The sequence below is a fragment of the Protopterus annectens genome, chromosome 11.part0, assembly GCF_019279795.1.
Source record: "Protopterus annectens isolate FY-2018-M chromosome 11.part0, PAN1.0, whole genome shotgun sequence".
Lineage (NCBI taxonomy): Eukaryota > Metazoa > Chordata > Ceratodontiformes > Protopteridae > Protopterus > Protopterus annectens.
Window position 1 is genome coordinate 855090860 of NC_056745.1, and position 15005 is coordinate 855105864.

Below are 15005 nucleotides of genomic sequence, written 5' to 3' on the forward strand. Positions count from 1 at the left end.
CATGTACAAGGTTTTAAAAGACTTCACTGCAACGTTTACACAATACCAAACTCAACTGCATTAATATTTGACCTCTGTCTAGTGCAGGTAAATTGACATTAACTGTTGCTCTTATGACATTAACTTATATAGATATAATTTTCACATTTTTTTCTAAATATCTCAACAACCAAGTAACACAGACAGAAACCCACTCCGGTATCTGAATAAAATATTGGTAACAGTATGTGTGCGACTTAAGTGGTTGCTGAGATATTGCAAGTTGTTTACAAAATATTTCAAATGTAATAGTTACTCTATTTACTGGCACTTATAAAATTTGGTTTAAAACCTAGAGTACTACCACTATAAAAATGGTCTGAAATGAAGAGTTTGAGCAAATCATTCCACAGATATGAACATTTGTTTGAAATGCGAGGACATAATTTGATTCTGTTAAAAGGCTTAGGCTCTGCCCATTGGAATTTACAGTGCAAACTTCCTGATCTCCACTGGAGTGACTGAGTTAAAGATCACCCTGAAAAACTGTTTGACTGGTGGACGGCTAGCTAGAAGGGGATCTGGGGGAAGGCAGGCAGTGACAGCAGACAAATGGACCTTAATAAAGGTGTAAGCCAGACCTGTTTTTAGGCATTCACTATGGTATTAAAGGACACGTCTGATTTACATGGTTCCTCTTCATTTTGGACACCTTATTTCTTAGTGGCACGTTTCTTGTTTTCCAATAATGTTAATCGAGTCCTCAAAGTACTGGTGCCTAAAGGCCATTAAAAATCTATCTTCCAAACTCAGAACTGTGGAATTCAGAGATTGAGGTATAGAAGTGAACCCTTGCACTGTGTCAGAAATCTACTCGGCCTATGGAACACACACACACACACACACACACACACACACACACACACACACACACACACACACACACACACACACACACACACACACACACACACACACACACACACACACACACACACACACACTCTGCGCAAGTTCTTTCAGCTACTTTTTTTAATTCTGAGAGGATATAGATCATCCTGACATACTCTGTGCTGTAGTGACAATTCACATTTTGTCAGAGCTAGCATACAGATCTGATAATATCCTGTTTCTCCCTGCTTGCTGATGTACCACACAACAGTGGTATTGTCTGTTGCTACTTTCAGGATCTCTTCCATTCAAAGTTGGCTTAGGGCCCTGAGCCCCTGAACTAGAGCATCTATTTGACACTGATGTGCAGTCCCTTTTGTAAGGCCGACCAAGTCCGTAGACCTTGAGGTACTCAGAGAATGCCATAACCAAGCCAGATGTATCTGGGGTGATAATCTGGTTGGGGTTTCTTGCACCACTGGGACTCCTAGTTCAAGATTATCTACTTTGTTCATCTAACTCCTTCACTGCAAGTGGGAGAACTGGAATCAAGTGGGCACATCACACTGATCTGAAGTACAGCTGGATTTTAATCATATGGAGGCTTGCATGACAGACCATTAGGATGGAGGCCATGAAGCTAACAGTCCCATGGAACCATTATCTGACTTGCCAGATGTAGGAAATTGTTTGTTTGTGTCTTTCAGCTTTTCCCGGTTAGGGGTCGCCACAGCGGAACTCCAGTCCGCTAATGATTGGTAGTTGATTTTTATGTGCCGAGTTACCAGCCCTGACGCACAACCTTCAACGAAGGTACGCCCATTCACGCACGTCTCCACACAGAAGACGCTCTAGCTGAGAATCAAACCGGACAGCGTCTTACTGTGAGGCGACAATGCTACCGCAGCATCACCAGATGTACAAAATACTCATATTAAACTCAACTTGTCCTGAAGAAGAAAAGATTTTCTGGGCCAAGGTGCCTAGAAAGCAGCCCAGAAAGACTAATGTGAGGGATAGTGCCAACTTTAATTTTTCCATGTTGAGAATAAACCCTAAATTATCTAGTAGATCCCAAGTGAGAGCTAGAGATCTCATCTATTTCTTTGTCGAGCTTGCTTGGATGAGAAAATCATCCAAGTACGGTAAGATATATATTCCCTTTAGACTGGTAAACAGTCTTGTGCAGCTGCAAGCCTGAAGGACAATTAAGTAAATTGAAAGTTCCACCCTCCATCAAAGAATCTGAAGAAGCCTCTGTGTTCTTTGTGGAAGGGGATGTGCAAACAGGCATATTTCTGTTTCAATGTAACCAAGTGGGCACCTTATGTAGAAGGGGAAGAAGGCCTTGCAGGATTAAATTCTAGAATCTGGGGTGGTACAGAGTCTTAATCCACAAGAGGCACGGTGGAAGAACAAGTCCAAATATAAAAAACTATTTAATGAAGCGCTTTTCGTTATTGCGTTGCAATAACTTCCTCAGATACACTAATGTTCACACATCCAAGTTAAATATCATATTCAAAACATCATGTGATGAATGAAATCCAATCAACCAACTTTCTATAAAATTATTAATGTTAAAAAAACAAAATTGTCACCATGTTTTAAAAGACTCTAAGAATCCAAACATAGTAATATTATACAAGTACCTATTAAATATTTATACAAGCTGTTTCTACATTACAGACATAGAAAATAGGTAAAAGTATATAGAAGTATGTATACATAAAAAGCCTCTTGTGGATTTAGTAGTTCTTAGTTTTTTACCAGTTTTGTTGGTGGTACAGAGTCTTGACAGATCTGAAATGGACCTCCATGTCCCTTCATTATGGGAACTAGAAACAATCTAGAGTAAAAGCTTTTGCCTTGAAAGTGAGAGGGGACCTAATTAATGATTTCCTGTGACAGAAAGTCCAACAGGATGGGAGCAATCAGCTCTTGCTTTTCCCTGGGGACCTGAGCAATACCAGACAGGCTAGGTATGCTGGTCAACTGTAGTCTATGCCCTTCTTTGATAATACTTAGAATCTATGAATCTGTTGTGATGCTCTCCCACAGGGCAAGACATAAGAAAAGCTTGCCTGCTATAGTTTGCAGTGTGGGACGGTGAGGGTTTGTGTGGGATAAGGAGGAAGGGTATAGAATTAAAATGCAGTCAAAATTCCTCACAGCCAAAGTTAGCACCTTCGGGATCTCGTGAGTTTCCTTTACTACCACTGTTACATTTTTTTGAAATTAGGTTTTCACTCTTTTTGTTTAAAAGGTTTAGAGGGGTAGTCTGTATCCTACCTAGGCATCAGGGAATGAAAAAGCTGCATGATCCCATGCATGACATTTAGCCCCCACCATCAAAACCAATTTCATTAATATAATTTGTCAATGGATTTCTTAAACAGCTAAACTCTATGCATTAATTAACTACATTTTAATATCTTCAGGAAAGGGTTGCAACCTCAGCCAGTGATGCCTCCTTATAAAAAGAGCTTGTGGCTGCTGCTGTATATGCTGTATCTACAGGGTCATATCCACACTTGACAGTAAACCTGGCCATGTATGCCACTAACTGAGAAAACTCCAGCAAATCAGCTCTAAGGTTCAAGTCCAAAACCTCTTTGATCCATTGGTCCATAGGATTCAGGAGAGCCAAAATTTGGTCATGGGGGGGTTTGTAATTAATGGTACTGATGGACAGGGATGAGGAAGTATAAACATTTTTGCCAAACATACCCTGGTTATGCTTTCCTTTTCAATGAGTAAGGAATTCAGAGAAGGGATCATCTTTTAAACCTTGTTTGGGTCCATGAAGACCACTACAGGATCAGCCACTGGTATTTCTGTAGATACACTTGTAGATGCCTTGGAACCTGATCGGCATTTAAGGAGCAGAAAGTTGGGAGACCATAGCCTGGAATATTGCTAAAAAACATTCTCAAGGACCCCCAGAACAAGGAGAAATCACAAATTTGAAAGCAAAACCTCGGACTATCTCATTTGTGTATCTACGGTTTCTAGGACTTCTTACCTGCAGTGTTCTGCCTTTCGGGTCAAAGCTTCCTCAAAAAATGTTTCCTCAGAAGAGAAAGTATCCTCTTAATCACTGTCAAAGCCTGAAGAAGATAAGATCTAGAAGGCATACCCCAGAATTTCCCGATTAGTGTCTTAAGATAATGCCTTCTGCAGAAGGTAGCTTTCTTTCTTTTACTAGGGAAGGAAGAGGGCCTGCTTATGCAAACTACATGGCTTTGTAGTGCTTTCAGCAAGCTCTGGGCCAGCTGAACCAGTTCTCCTGCTTACCCGAGATGTGCAGGAAGAGGAAAGACCCTTAAATTCTTTACAAAGAATTTGATTAGGTAATAGAGGTGGAAAAAATGGATCTTTTTCTGTATCTGTTTGATGGCAGATGTATGCTTATAAGAAATTAGGAACCAGTCCTGAAGGCTGGAGCTCCACATTGAAACCCTCAATCTCTCCTCTAATGAATACTTAATGGATTCTGGACTTATCTTTGGTAAAAAAAATAACTTGGAATCGCCCCCTTTTCTGATATAGGTTGGTGTCTGAAGAAAGTACCTGAGCGCCTGTGTGCATGGATGTGCTTAGTTCCCAGATAATAATGGCCTCTGAAGGAGTATCATCATAGGATCTAGGAAAAAAGGAAGTTTGTTAGTCAATGAACTGCAAATGTGCTGTTTTGGGCTAACCATGTGGCTGAGATGTCTAAAAAACATGCTCTATGTGCAATATCTACTATTACTTGCTTATGGTATGCATTCTGTAACATCAACTGTACATGTATATGTCTTGTTTATATTTTTCTTGCATATTTTGTGAAAATATTTAATAAAAAAAAAAATTTGATAAAAAATAAATAAACATGCTCTAGTTCCCTCCTTGCTTTATCCCTCTACTTTTTTTTTCTGTGGAAGAAGTCTGAAGGAAGCAGACAGCCCAGATGATGACATGGCTGTAAACAGCAAGGCCTCAAAGCATTTAAGGAAGAAGTACAAGCCCAGAGTGAGCAGGTTCTTCCGACAGTCTCGGGCAGAAACCTTTAGCAAATGTCACAATTCATGATGTTGTTTTGTTCAACCAGACAAAAAAATATATAGCTATCATGGTAGTAAGTGATATGCTTATCATAACCACACCTTTCCTTTTTCTTGCTTAATAAAACAAAAGGTAGCAATGAGAAAATTAAAGCAATCATAAACATACAATAATAATGGGGGAAAAAAATCCCCAGTGGGGTACCAATTTGTCTAAGCTCTGCTTAGTCAGAAAGGGCATTAATGACTAACATACAATGCTTAATTAACAATGAGACATCTGCATGTATGTATTGAGACAAGAAAGTTATGAAGATGGTGTGGACATATATCCACATTGAAAGTTCTCCAGGGTGGCCATACTCCAGAAAAAAAAAGAAAGGATGATCATCATAGCTAAAATAAAACAAAAAACTTTAATATGAAACTAAAAACAAAGGTAAGTACTTTCACAGTCCTCAGACTGCTTCTTCAGACATGAAGGACTGTGAAAGTGCTTACCTTTATTTTTATATGAAAAATAAATATACCTCGAGGCTGGTCAAATAGGACAGTGCACCTGACATGCTCCATGTTCAAATTACCAAAGGTAAAGATCCAAACTCCAATACCACTTCCTTGCAAGCTATTGGTCCCCCTCTATGATACAGGAAACCCATACCATGTATTTAAACATACTGGAAACATTCAGCATACAACCCAATACCATATTCATGGGCAACTAATTACCTCACTATTAACTGGGAATCCTATATGACACCAAACATACAGGCACAGAGATTCCTGGATTTTGTAAACACAAACTCCCTGGACCAGACTGTTAATATACCAACCAGGGGTGCAAACATAATGTATCTGGTCCTCACTAATACAGCAGAGTGCTGCACATCTCTTAGTGTAATGTCTTCTCTGGTAAGATAAAGCCACAAAATGGTCTCCTTTGAAGTAAAAATAAAACCTGGTCCCCCAGCTAACCCTGGAACATTCAGTAACTACTCTGTTAGCTTCCTGCTATTAAGTGATAACCTGGCAAAATTTCAAGCCCCCATAAACAATGAGAACACTGCTGCTTATGCAGAACTGTTCACAGAAACCCGACACAAGGATGTTAACAGCCACATAAAAGGCAGCTGTACCCACCAGGAAGAAGTACAGAACTAACTTAAAAAAACAAGGCACCCTGGTGGGATAAAAGAATCAATAAGCTGTAAAACAGAAGGAAGAAAATCATGACAAAAATTAGGAGGTGCTGCACCCAGCAGGATAAAAGCACTCTCAAACTAAACAAACAACTCGGAGGACAAATAAGGTCTACCAAAGCCAAATTTGAGTTATATCTGGCCTTCCAGGCCAAAGACAACCACAAGGCATTCTTTAGCTATGTCCGCAACCTCAAAAGGAAATACACAATTGTGTGCAGAGCTCATTGCAAATGGAGCCACCTATACTGAGCTGGAAGATACAGCAAACCTACGGGCCGACAAATTTAGCTCCAATTTTACCCCTCTCGCCTCCTCAACCTTCCCTTAGAAAATACCATCAAATACAACTCCCCCTGCTATCACTAGGGAAAAGATCATTAATGCTCTGTCTAAGGCCAAGATCACTACATCAATGGGCCCAGACAATATCCTAGGTTGCCTTCTAAATAGCAAGAAACATGACCTATTGGGCCCTCTGGAATTGCTATTTAACTGTAGCCTCCAAACAGGCTTTGTGCCTCATGAATGGAGAACAGCAACAGTCATCCCTCTGCACAAAGGTGGGCTAACTACTCTAATGTTAGCTTCCTGCTATTAAGTGGAAACTATGGACTCATAAGTCACACTAGTTTTTACATGCAAAGCCATGGAAAGAATTATCACGGAAATGATCAACAAAAAGATATAGTAAACTCCAGACACCGGACCCAACCCAGTTTGGTTTCATCAAGAGCAGGTCATGCCTACTCAACCTTGTGGACTTCTTTGAGAAGGTCACCAAAGCAACAGATGACGGCAAAATGGTTCACAGTGCCTACCTTGACCTGGCCAAGGCATATGACACAATACCACACTCACTCAGGCATTACTGACAAACTCAAGAAGTTAGGTACAAACCCATATGTCACCTGGTGGACAGCCTTCTGGCTCGCAGACAGGACCCAGGAAGTTAGAATTGGGGAGTCTACCGCTACAAAGAAGCCAATCACAAGTGGAGTTCCTCAGGGATCGGTCCTTGGACCCCTCCTTTTTTGGCATTTACTTCTCTGAAGTCAAGGCCAATGACAATGGTCTCTGGCTGACTAAATTTGTAGATGATTGCAAATTAGAAGCCGTCACTGAATCCCACAGACAAACTGGTGTTAGAGCCATGGACTAAAACTAAGCACCAAGAATATATAATATTATCCTTTGGGAAGTAATCCATACCTGGTAACTATCATATTGACAACACACCCCTTACAGTTGACCAGTAGTCAGGGACTTAGGGACACACACAGACAGTAATCTAGACTTTGACCATCACATGTCTACAGTAGTGAGGAAATGAGTAGGTTGTGGAACTTGTACACAAAGGTATGACATCTAGGTCAAAGGAAGTCATTGTTCTACTGTATTTGGCGTTCATGAGACCTATCATTGAGTACAATGCCCCCTTTGGTATGTACCTAACCAGGTATATCCAACTGCTGGAACGTCCACAGAGGTTCCACGCAAAGAATACAGGGTGCAAGTAAAATGTTCTATGCAGACCACCTCAAGGCCCTATCTCTGTATTCGGTCTCCTACAGGCTGCTGAGGGGAGATCTACACCTGACACACAGGGCATTGTTGGACCCACTCTGATGGACCTCCTTCATATCCACAAAAGAACACCAGAATTACCAGTTCCAAAGACTTAAACCATGCCTGTGATATAAATAGGACCTGCTGGAGAGACAGTTAGGTATCCCACAAGCTACTCTGTTTCTAGAACAGGATCACCATCTATGTGAAGCAGAGTTCCTCCCCAAACCAATTCAAGTGCAACTTGGACAACTGGATGGGGAATAGGAAATTCATCCCTGGTTTGACACCTGTGCCTCTAATGGACACAGGCAACCTGTAAATGGTTCATCTCCTAAGCCCCTGCTTACACTTATTAAGGGTACCAGAACTTGTCAGAGATTTGGGATGCATGGTTAGGCATAAAAAGGCCCTTGTGGTTGTCAGCCTAGTACACACCTATGAACCTAAGACTTCTGAGCTATTGAAGACTGGCTGGACAGACAGGATATATAGCTGAGAAATTGTAGATGCACGGAATACTGTTAACAGTGATCTAATGAAGAACATCTGGGAAGGTTTCCCTACCACCAGGGACATGACGGCCTGAAGCTGCATCCCACCTTAGCCTGGATGTGGTAAAAAGAATTAGCTTTGGTCTTTAATCCCTGTATTTTGTCAAGAGGCAAGGGATTAGCAGGAATGTTTAGAAGCTGTACAGAATTCTCATCACGGTATGAAGAAACACACATTTAATATGAAAACTCCTTGCACTGCTGCACCAGAACAGAGCACAGGGAGCGATGCAGACACCCAAATGATGAAAGACATCAAACTCTGGGAAGCCACAATTCTTAAAATTTGACCTAGATATGGGTCCTGAAGCTGCAGCTCCAGGAAAGACTCAGGGAAGCTGTCAAAATATTTCCTTCACCCTAAAATGTGAAATAATGAAGAAGCAATGCCTCTCTTTATGGTCTACTGCTAGGCATGTACCTCCCCCCCCCCTCTGCACAGTAGGGTATGACTTTAAATCCACATATTTGTTTAGGTATTACATGATGGAGTTGGTTGACAGAACTCTCTAGTGGTGAAAACATCCTCTGAGCAGTGAAGTAATGAAAACAAAATGAGCTTCTCGTCCTGCTTGTTAAGCATCCATCATCAGAATATGCAACGCTTCTGGATGCACAGATGGGAAGCCTACCTGGGGACCGTTCGTGACTACCTTAGATTCCAGAGCCTGACAACATTAGCCAGAAGCCAGCAGCACATCGATAAGCTCATGCTGTTTCTGCAAAACACAAGACACATTACAGATTACTGCAACACCAAAATACTCCATCATGCAAAGGGCACCATGAAGATTCATTCTGCACCTTTTTGACTTGATGCTAACGCTGCATCAAGTCCAAAAAGCAAAGGAGGGACTGAGCTTGTGTATCACATAAGAGTCCTTTAAATCGCATTTAACATTCTACCTCCCTCCATCTATACTTCCCCACTTACTAACCTGCCCATTGCCCTCCTGAATCTGATTATGGATTCTCTCTCTACTATTGATTACTATAGTGCTTGCCACGGATGTACAGTTCTTTCTGTGAAGTAAACTTAGAGATTCAAGGAATATATACTTTTTACAACCAAATGCATTTGTCCCCTGTCCTTCGTTTTTAGGATGACCGCTTCACATCTCCAAGACATAATCATGTGCCCCAATATCAAGTCATCCTCTCTTTTGTTTTCGGCCGAGAAGAGCTCTAGTGCCTCCAGCTCTGTCATATTCAGTCTATCCTATGGATACTTCTAGTGGTTTTTTACAGCCTCTTTGCCACAGCACAATACCCCTCTTTCCATATGTGGCCTACAAAACTGCACACAATACTAGGGGTAAGATCTAATAAGAGCTCTGCAGAGCAAAAAGCATTATCTATGCGTCTATATAATTGTCTCAGTAGATAGAAAGCATTCTGTTTGCGGACACTGTCCTGTCATTCTACTCCTGTTCACCACACCCTGGTATGTTCAACATCCCTGGATCCTTTTCTGCTTCTGCTGTCATCAGTTTTACTCCCCCTAACAAGACACTTCACAACAGAGTTGTTGCAGCCTAAGTGTAATACTTTGCACTTGCTTGCAATGAACTCCAGTCATGACCTTGCTGTTGTTTTCAGCCTTTCCATATCCTTACCTAGACTCTTTACAATCATCCACTGTTAAACCTACTGTTGTGCCATCAGTGAACAAAACAAGCCTGATTTCTATTCCTAGAGTGAGATAAACATACTAAAGAGTGCTAAACTGAGCACAAACTCCTGTGAGACTCCATTCATCATTAACTACTGACATAGGTTCATAGGTGTGTACTAGGCTAATAACCCTGGAGCCCTTACAAGCCTAGCCAAAAATGTTTCTTTTGACACCATGCCACCCGATGTTAGTTCACAGGGACTATCTACTAGGGCAACTGGAGTGATCCCTGGGTTGAACTTTGTTACCCATTCACTCGTCGAGATTTCTCTTAAAGAGGGCCAGCAAGGTGCTCGGCTTGACATGAACAGGAAGCTTATTCCAAAGTATGGGCAGTGTTTGGGAGATGAACCTGTCCCTCCAGCATGTTCTGTTGATTGTGGTAGTGAGGTTGTGGTCTCCGGAGCGTGTGGCACGGGGGGATTGGGATTTCTTCAGTAGCAGCATTTCAAGTAGGGCTGGGTCGGACATGGCTTTGTAAGTCAAGCAGAGATCACCTCTGACTAGACAATAATAGACTGAAAAAGTACAGTTGTGTACACTTACCATAAATGTAGATGTTCGAGTGTATTCACTGTTGCAGTCATTACATTTGGGTTATCTGCTTGCAGGTTGCCCTCAATCGGCCTGATTAACAAAGTCTTGGGTCCTGCGTCATTTGCTGTCCCTTCTTCCATGACGTCAGGTTGTGAGGGGTATAAAACATGCAGCCGACGCCATTACATCAGTTTTTCTTGCCCCAGATGTCAGGTGCCCCCAATGGGAAGCAATTAAACATAAAAGCACAAAGCTATACCTTCAGCAAAAAAGTAAATACACCAAAAATGCTTTTAAGCATAGTAAAGGAAAGTAGAGGTATAGCCAAAAGAAGTTAGGGGGCTGGAGGGAGGGTAGCCAGGACTGCAACAGTGAATACACTCTAACATCTACATTTATGGTAAGTGTACACAACTGTACTATGTTGTTCGTGTTTCACTGTTGCAGTCATTACATTTGGGTAGATTCCCAAAGCTATGGTTGGGAGGAGGAATTTAGATAGCATTAGGGCCAGCTATAAGGCCTGCAAGACTGCAGTGGCAAATCCAGTTCTGGATTTAGAGAAAATTGGCAAATTATAATGCTTGGTGAAAGTATGTACAGAACTCCAGGTAGCAGCTTCTAGGATGCCCCTGGTAGGGATGCCTCTGAGAAACGCTGCAGAGGTAGATGCAGCCCTGGTGGAGTGAGGTCTAATCCCCTGGGGGATAGGTTTTCCATGGTGCTTATAGCAGAAATGAACGCAATGGCTTATCCATTTAGAAATGGTTTGCTTAGAAATAGCCTTCCCCTCTGCCCCTGCAGCAAATGCCACCAGCAGTTGTTCAGATTTCCTTTGAGGTTTAGTCTTGTCCTGTCAAAGTAGAATCTAAGTTGCCTGTGCACATCTAAAGAATGCAGTATCCACTCTTTATTCTGTGGACTGGGAAAGAAGGTTGGCAAATGAATGGACTGATTAAGAGCCACACTGAATACCACCTTAGGGATGAAGGATGGATTGGTTCTGAGGGACAATCTGTCCGCATGAAAGATGATGAAAGGTTCCACTGCCATAAGGGCCTGTAATTCAGATACCCTTCTAGCTGAAATGATTGCTAAAAGGAAAGCTGTTTTCCAAGAAAGAAATTTTAAGTATGCAGTAGCAGCTGGCTCAAAAGGAGGTAGAGTGAGTTTCTCCAAGACAAAGTTAAAGGTCCCAGGCTGGGGTTGGAGCTCTCCTGGGTGGTCTCAAATTGTTGGCCCCTCTGAGGAACTGCTTGAGCAGTGGATGAGAGAAGAGGGGATGTTGTGTTATAATGAGCTGAAAAGGCTGAGGCATGGATTTTAATGGAGGAAAAAGACAGGCCCTTGTGAAGCATCTCAGTTAAGTATTGTAAAGTCTGAGGTAAATTGGGTGCTGCTGTGCTCATCCCTTGAGATTGGTTCCAGGCACAGAATCGTTTCCATTTTTCAGCATAAGATTTTCTAGTACTAGGCCTCCTTGCCTCTAAAATGGTATCCATCACAGATTTGCTGAGGGATGGTAAAGGACAGTGTTTAAGTAATTAGCTAGGCTGCAAGTTTCAATGATGGAAGCTGAGGGTGCAGAATCTGGTTTTCCTGCTGAGACAGCAGGGAAGGGAGTCTGAGGCAGGTGCCATGGAGATAACCGTGACACACTGTGCAGGAGGGGGTACCAGTGTTGGCGCGGCCAGTCCGGAACAATCAAAGTCATCCTTGGTTTGTCTTGTTTGATTTTTAGTAGTACTTTGCAGAGCAGAGGCAGAGGGGGGAAGGCATAGACTGATAGGTTTTTCCAGCTGAAGGACAGAACATCCACTTTCCAGGCTTGTTTGTGGGGAGTCTTTGTGCAAAATTTGTCCAATTGGTAGTTCTGGGGAGAGGCAAACAGGTCTATATCTGGGCTCCCCCATTTGCTTGTCAACATGTTGAAAATCCTTGGTTCCATTTTCCACTCGTGTGGGTCCATAAGGTTTCTGCTTAGTCCATCTGGCAGTGTACTTAATTTTCCTGGCAGGAATTGAGCTTGTAGGTGCACTTGGTAGCTCAAGGCTGTGTTCCACAATGCCATGGCTAGCATGCAGAGGGGGTAAGAATGTGTACCCCCCTGCTTGTTTATGTACCACATAACAGTGGTATTGTCTGTCTTTACCATTAGTTGTACTGGAAAAATGTGGTCCTTGAAAGCTGTCAGAGCATTCTGTACAGCTAACATTTCTTTTTGATTGATATGCAGGTGCATTTGACTTGAGTTCCATTTTTGCTTTCCACAATTAATGCAATTATTAAGTTTTACTGACATTGGTAAGGAGCAAGAAAAAGTTTCCACAACGGGGTACTTAGCTTTAGTTGAAGACTTCGGTTCTGAAACTCGAAAACGAAAATTTCAGGAGTCGGCCGACCAGCAACTGCGAACTGCTTCTGCTTCGGGCACCGCATGGCAAGAAAGACTGATGTAATAGCGTCAGCTGCATGTTTTATATCCCTGACGACCTTACGTCATGGAAGAAGGGACAGCAACCGACGCAGGACCCAAGACTTTGTTAATCAGGCCGACTGAGAGCAACCTGCAAGCAGATAACCCAAATGTAATGACTGCAACAGTGAAACACGAAGAACATCAGCTGAAGTTTCTTGAGTCTGTCCATATAGGACATGTGTTTAAGGCCTAGGATCCTTTTTGTGAGGTACTTTTGTGGCCTCTCCAGCTGTTGTAGGTGTCTGATGAGGTACATGCCAAACAAGGTGTTACATTCAATGATTAGTCTAATAAGGGATGAGAAGGATGATGACCTCTTTCTTTCTGGATGCGAACCCTTTGGTTATAAGATGTGCCACGTAGAAGGACTTTGACCACAGTGGCAACATGGTGGTCGAAGGTGAGGTGGCTGTCGACCTGGGTGCCCAGATTTCTTATGGCCCCTTCAGTGTTTAGTGGGCTCCCATCAATGTGGTAATTTGTAGGAGCTGTTTTTTTTCCAAAGGGAATGACAACACATTTTTTTGTGTTAAGCTTAAGGCCATGGTTCCGACAGCAGTCATTGGTCTCAGACAGACCCTTTTGTAGGATGTCTGCATCACTTGGGGAGTTGACAATGACTCCTAGCTTGCAGTCATCAATGAACTTGATCAGCCAGTGTCCCTCTGTGTTGGCCTAGAATTCTGAGAAGTAGATGCCAAACAGGAGAGGGCCCAGGACCGAGCCCTGTGGGACTCCACTCGTGACTGGTCGACAGTCTGATGTGGAGTGAGCAACTTTCACTCTGTGGGTCCAGTCTGTGAGCCAATTTGCAATCCACCTAGTGAAATAAGGATTGATGCCTAGTTTGGTGAGTTTATCAATGATACCAGAGTGGGGAATGGTATCAAAGGCCTTGCCCAGGTCGCGGTAGACTGTATGCACTGCCTTACCCTCATCCACAGCCTTGGTGACTGTCTCGAAGAAGTCAACCAGGTTCAGCAGGCAGGATCTCCCTTTGATGAAGCCAAACTGTGTGGGGTCAAGAGTTTGGAGGTTGCCTTAATCTTTGTTGAGCAGGTCCATGATGATGCGCTCCACAGCTTTGCGTACCAGACTTGTCAGGGTAATGGAGCGGTAGTTCCCAGAGTATGTAGTTGCTCCCCCTTTGTGGAGAGGGATGACTATAGTAGTGCACCATTCGTTAGGGACAAAGCCTGATTGAACAGGGCACACAGGTGTGGTGCCAGTTCATTTGTAGTTCATGTAGGATGCAGGACGCATCATCCCTCCCATCACAACCTAGTGTATTTTAGCATTCAGCTACACTGCTACCCAGTTTCTTAGTTTTGATCTTGCCCTCAGCCATTTTTCTAATCAGCTTTCTACTTGGGAATGAATCAAGGGTTTTGTTGAAATCCAGTCAAACCATATCTAAAAGGCCCCCCTGGTGAAGTTCACCTAAAACTAGTCATAAAACTGCATGAGTCATGATGATTTCTAGCAAAAAAAAAAAAAAAAAAAAAAAAAACTGTGGTTACAGTGTTCTACAAACATTGTCAGCCTTTTCCTCAGGATTCCCTTCACGGACAGAAGCAAAGAATTGATTACAATCTCTTGGAAGTTAATAGCACAATGCTACAAGTACCCAAGAAGTACTTGAATGCTAAGCAAACGGTTGCAAGGAATGTAGAAAAGTTCAAGACATATAGTGTCACAAGAAAATTTGAAGGCATGACTTACCAGACTGTATTTCCTTAGGCAACTGTTGATGAAAAAATTCTGCACAAAACCTGACTTTGTCGCAACTTACCTCTGAAACTCTGAGGCCAGATGCTGTGCAAGAGCTTCTGTAAAACATTCACCTCCTATACTGTCATTTGTGTCAGTGGCAACTACTCTGTACATTCCACTGTTTACTTCAATTATTGTTACAGACAGTGATGTTCCACCCAGCTTGTATACAAGGCTATTGCTATGAATAAGAAAACAACACAAAGAAAAAAAACAGGAAAGATTTTAGTTTAACATTAGAAAAGAAGCAATCATTTAGCAAACAAAATAAACAGTATTTGTGAACTACAGCATCAGGTT

The 15005-nt window shown here is 42.3% G+C and overlaps 1 protein-coding gene across 2 annotated transcripts in view; it reads right to left on the reverse strand.

Annotated features, from left to right (window-relative positions):
* Positions 1-15005, reverse strand: part of HSPA14 (heat shock protein family A (Hsp70) member 14) — a 580056-nt gene that overhangs the window by 354586 nt on the left and 210465 nt on the right. For both annotated transcript variants that reach the window (XM_044088271.1, XM_044088270.1), the window contains exon 8: positions 14725-14886. In XM_044088271.1, the coding sequence (XP_043944206.1) occupies positions 14725-14886 (162 nt within the window). The remainder of the gene's footprint in view (positions 1-14724; positions 14887-15005) is intronic.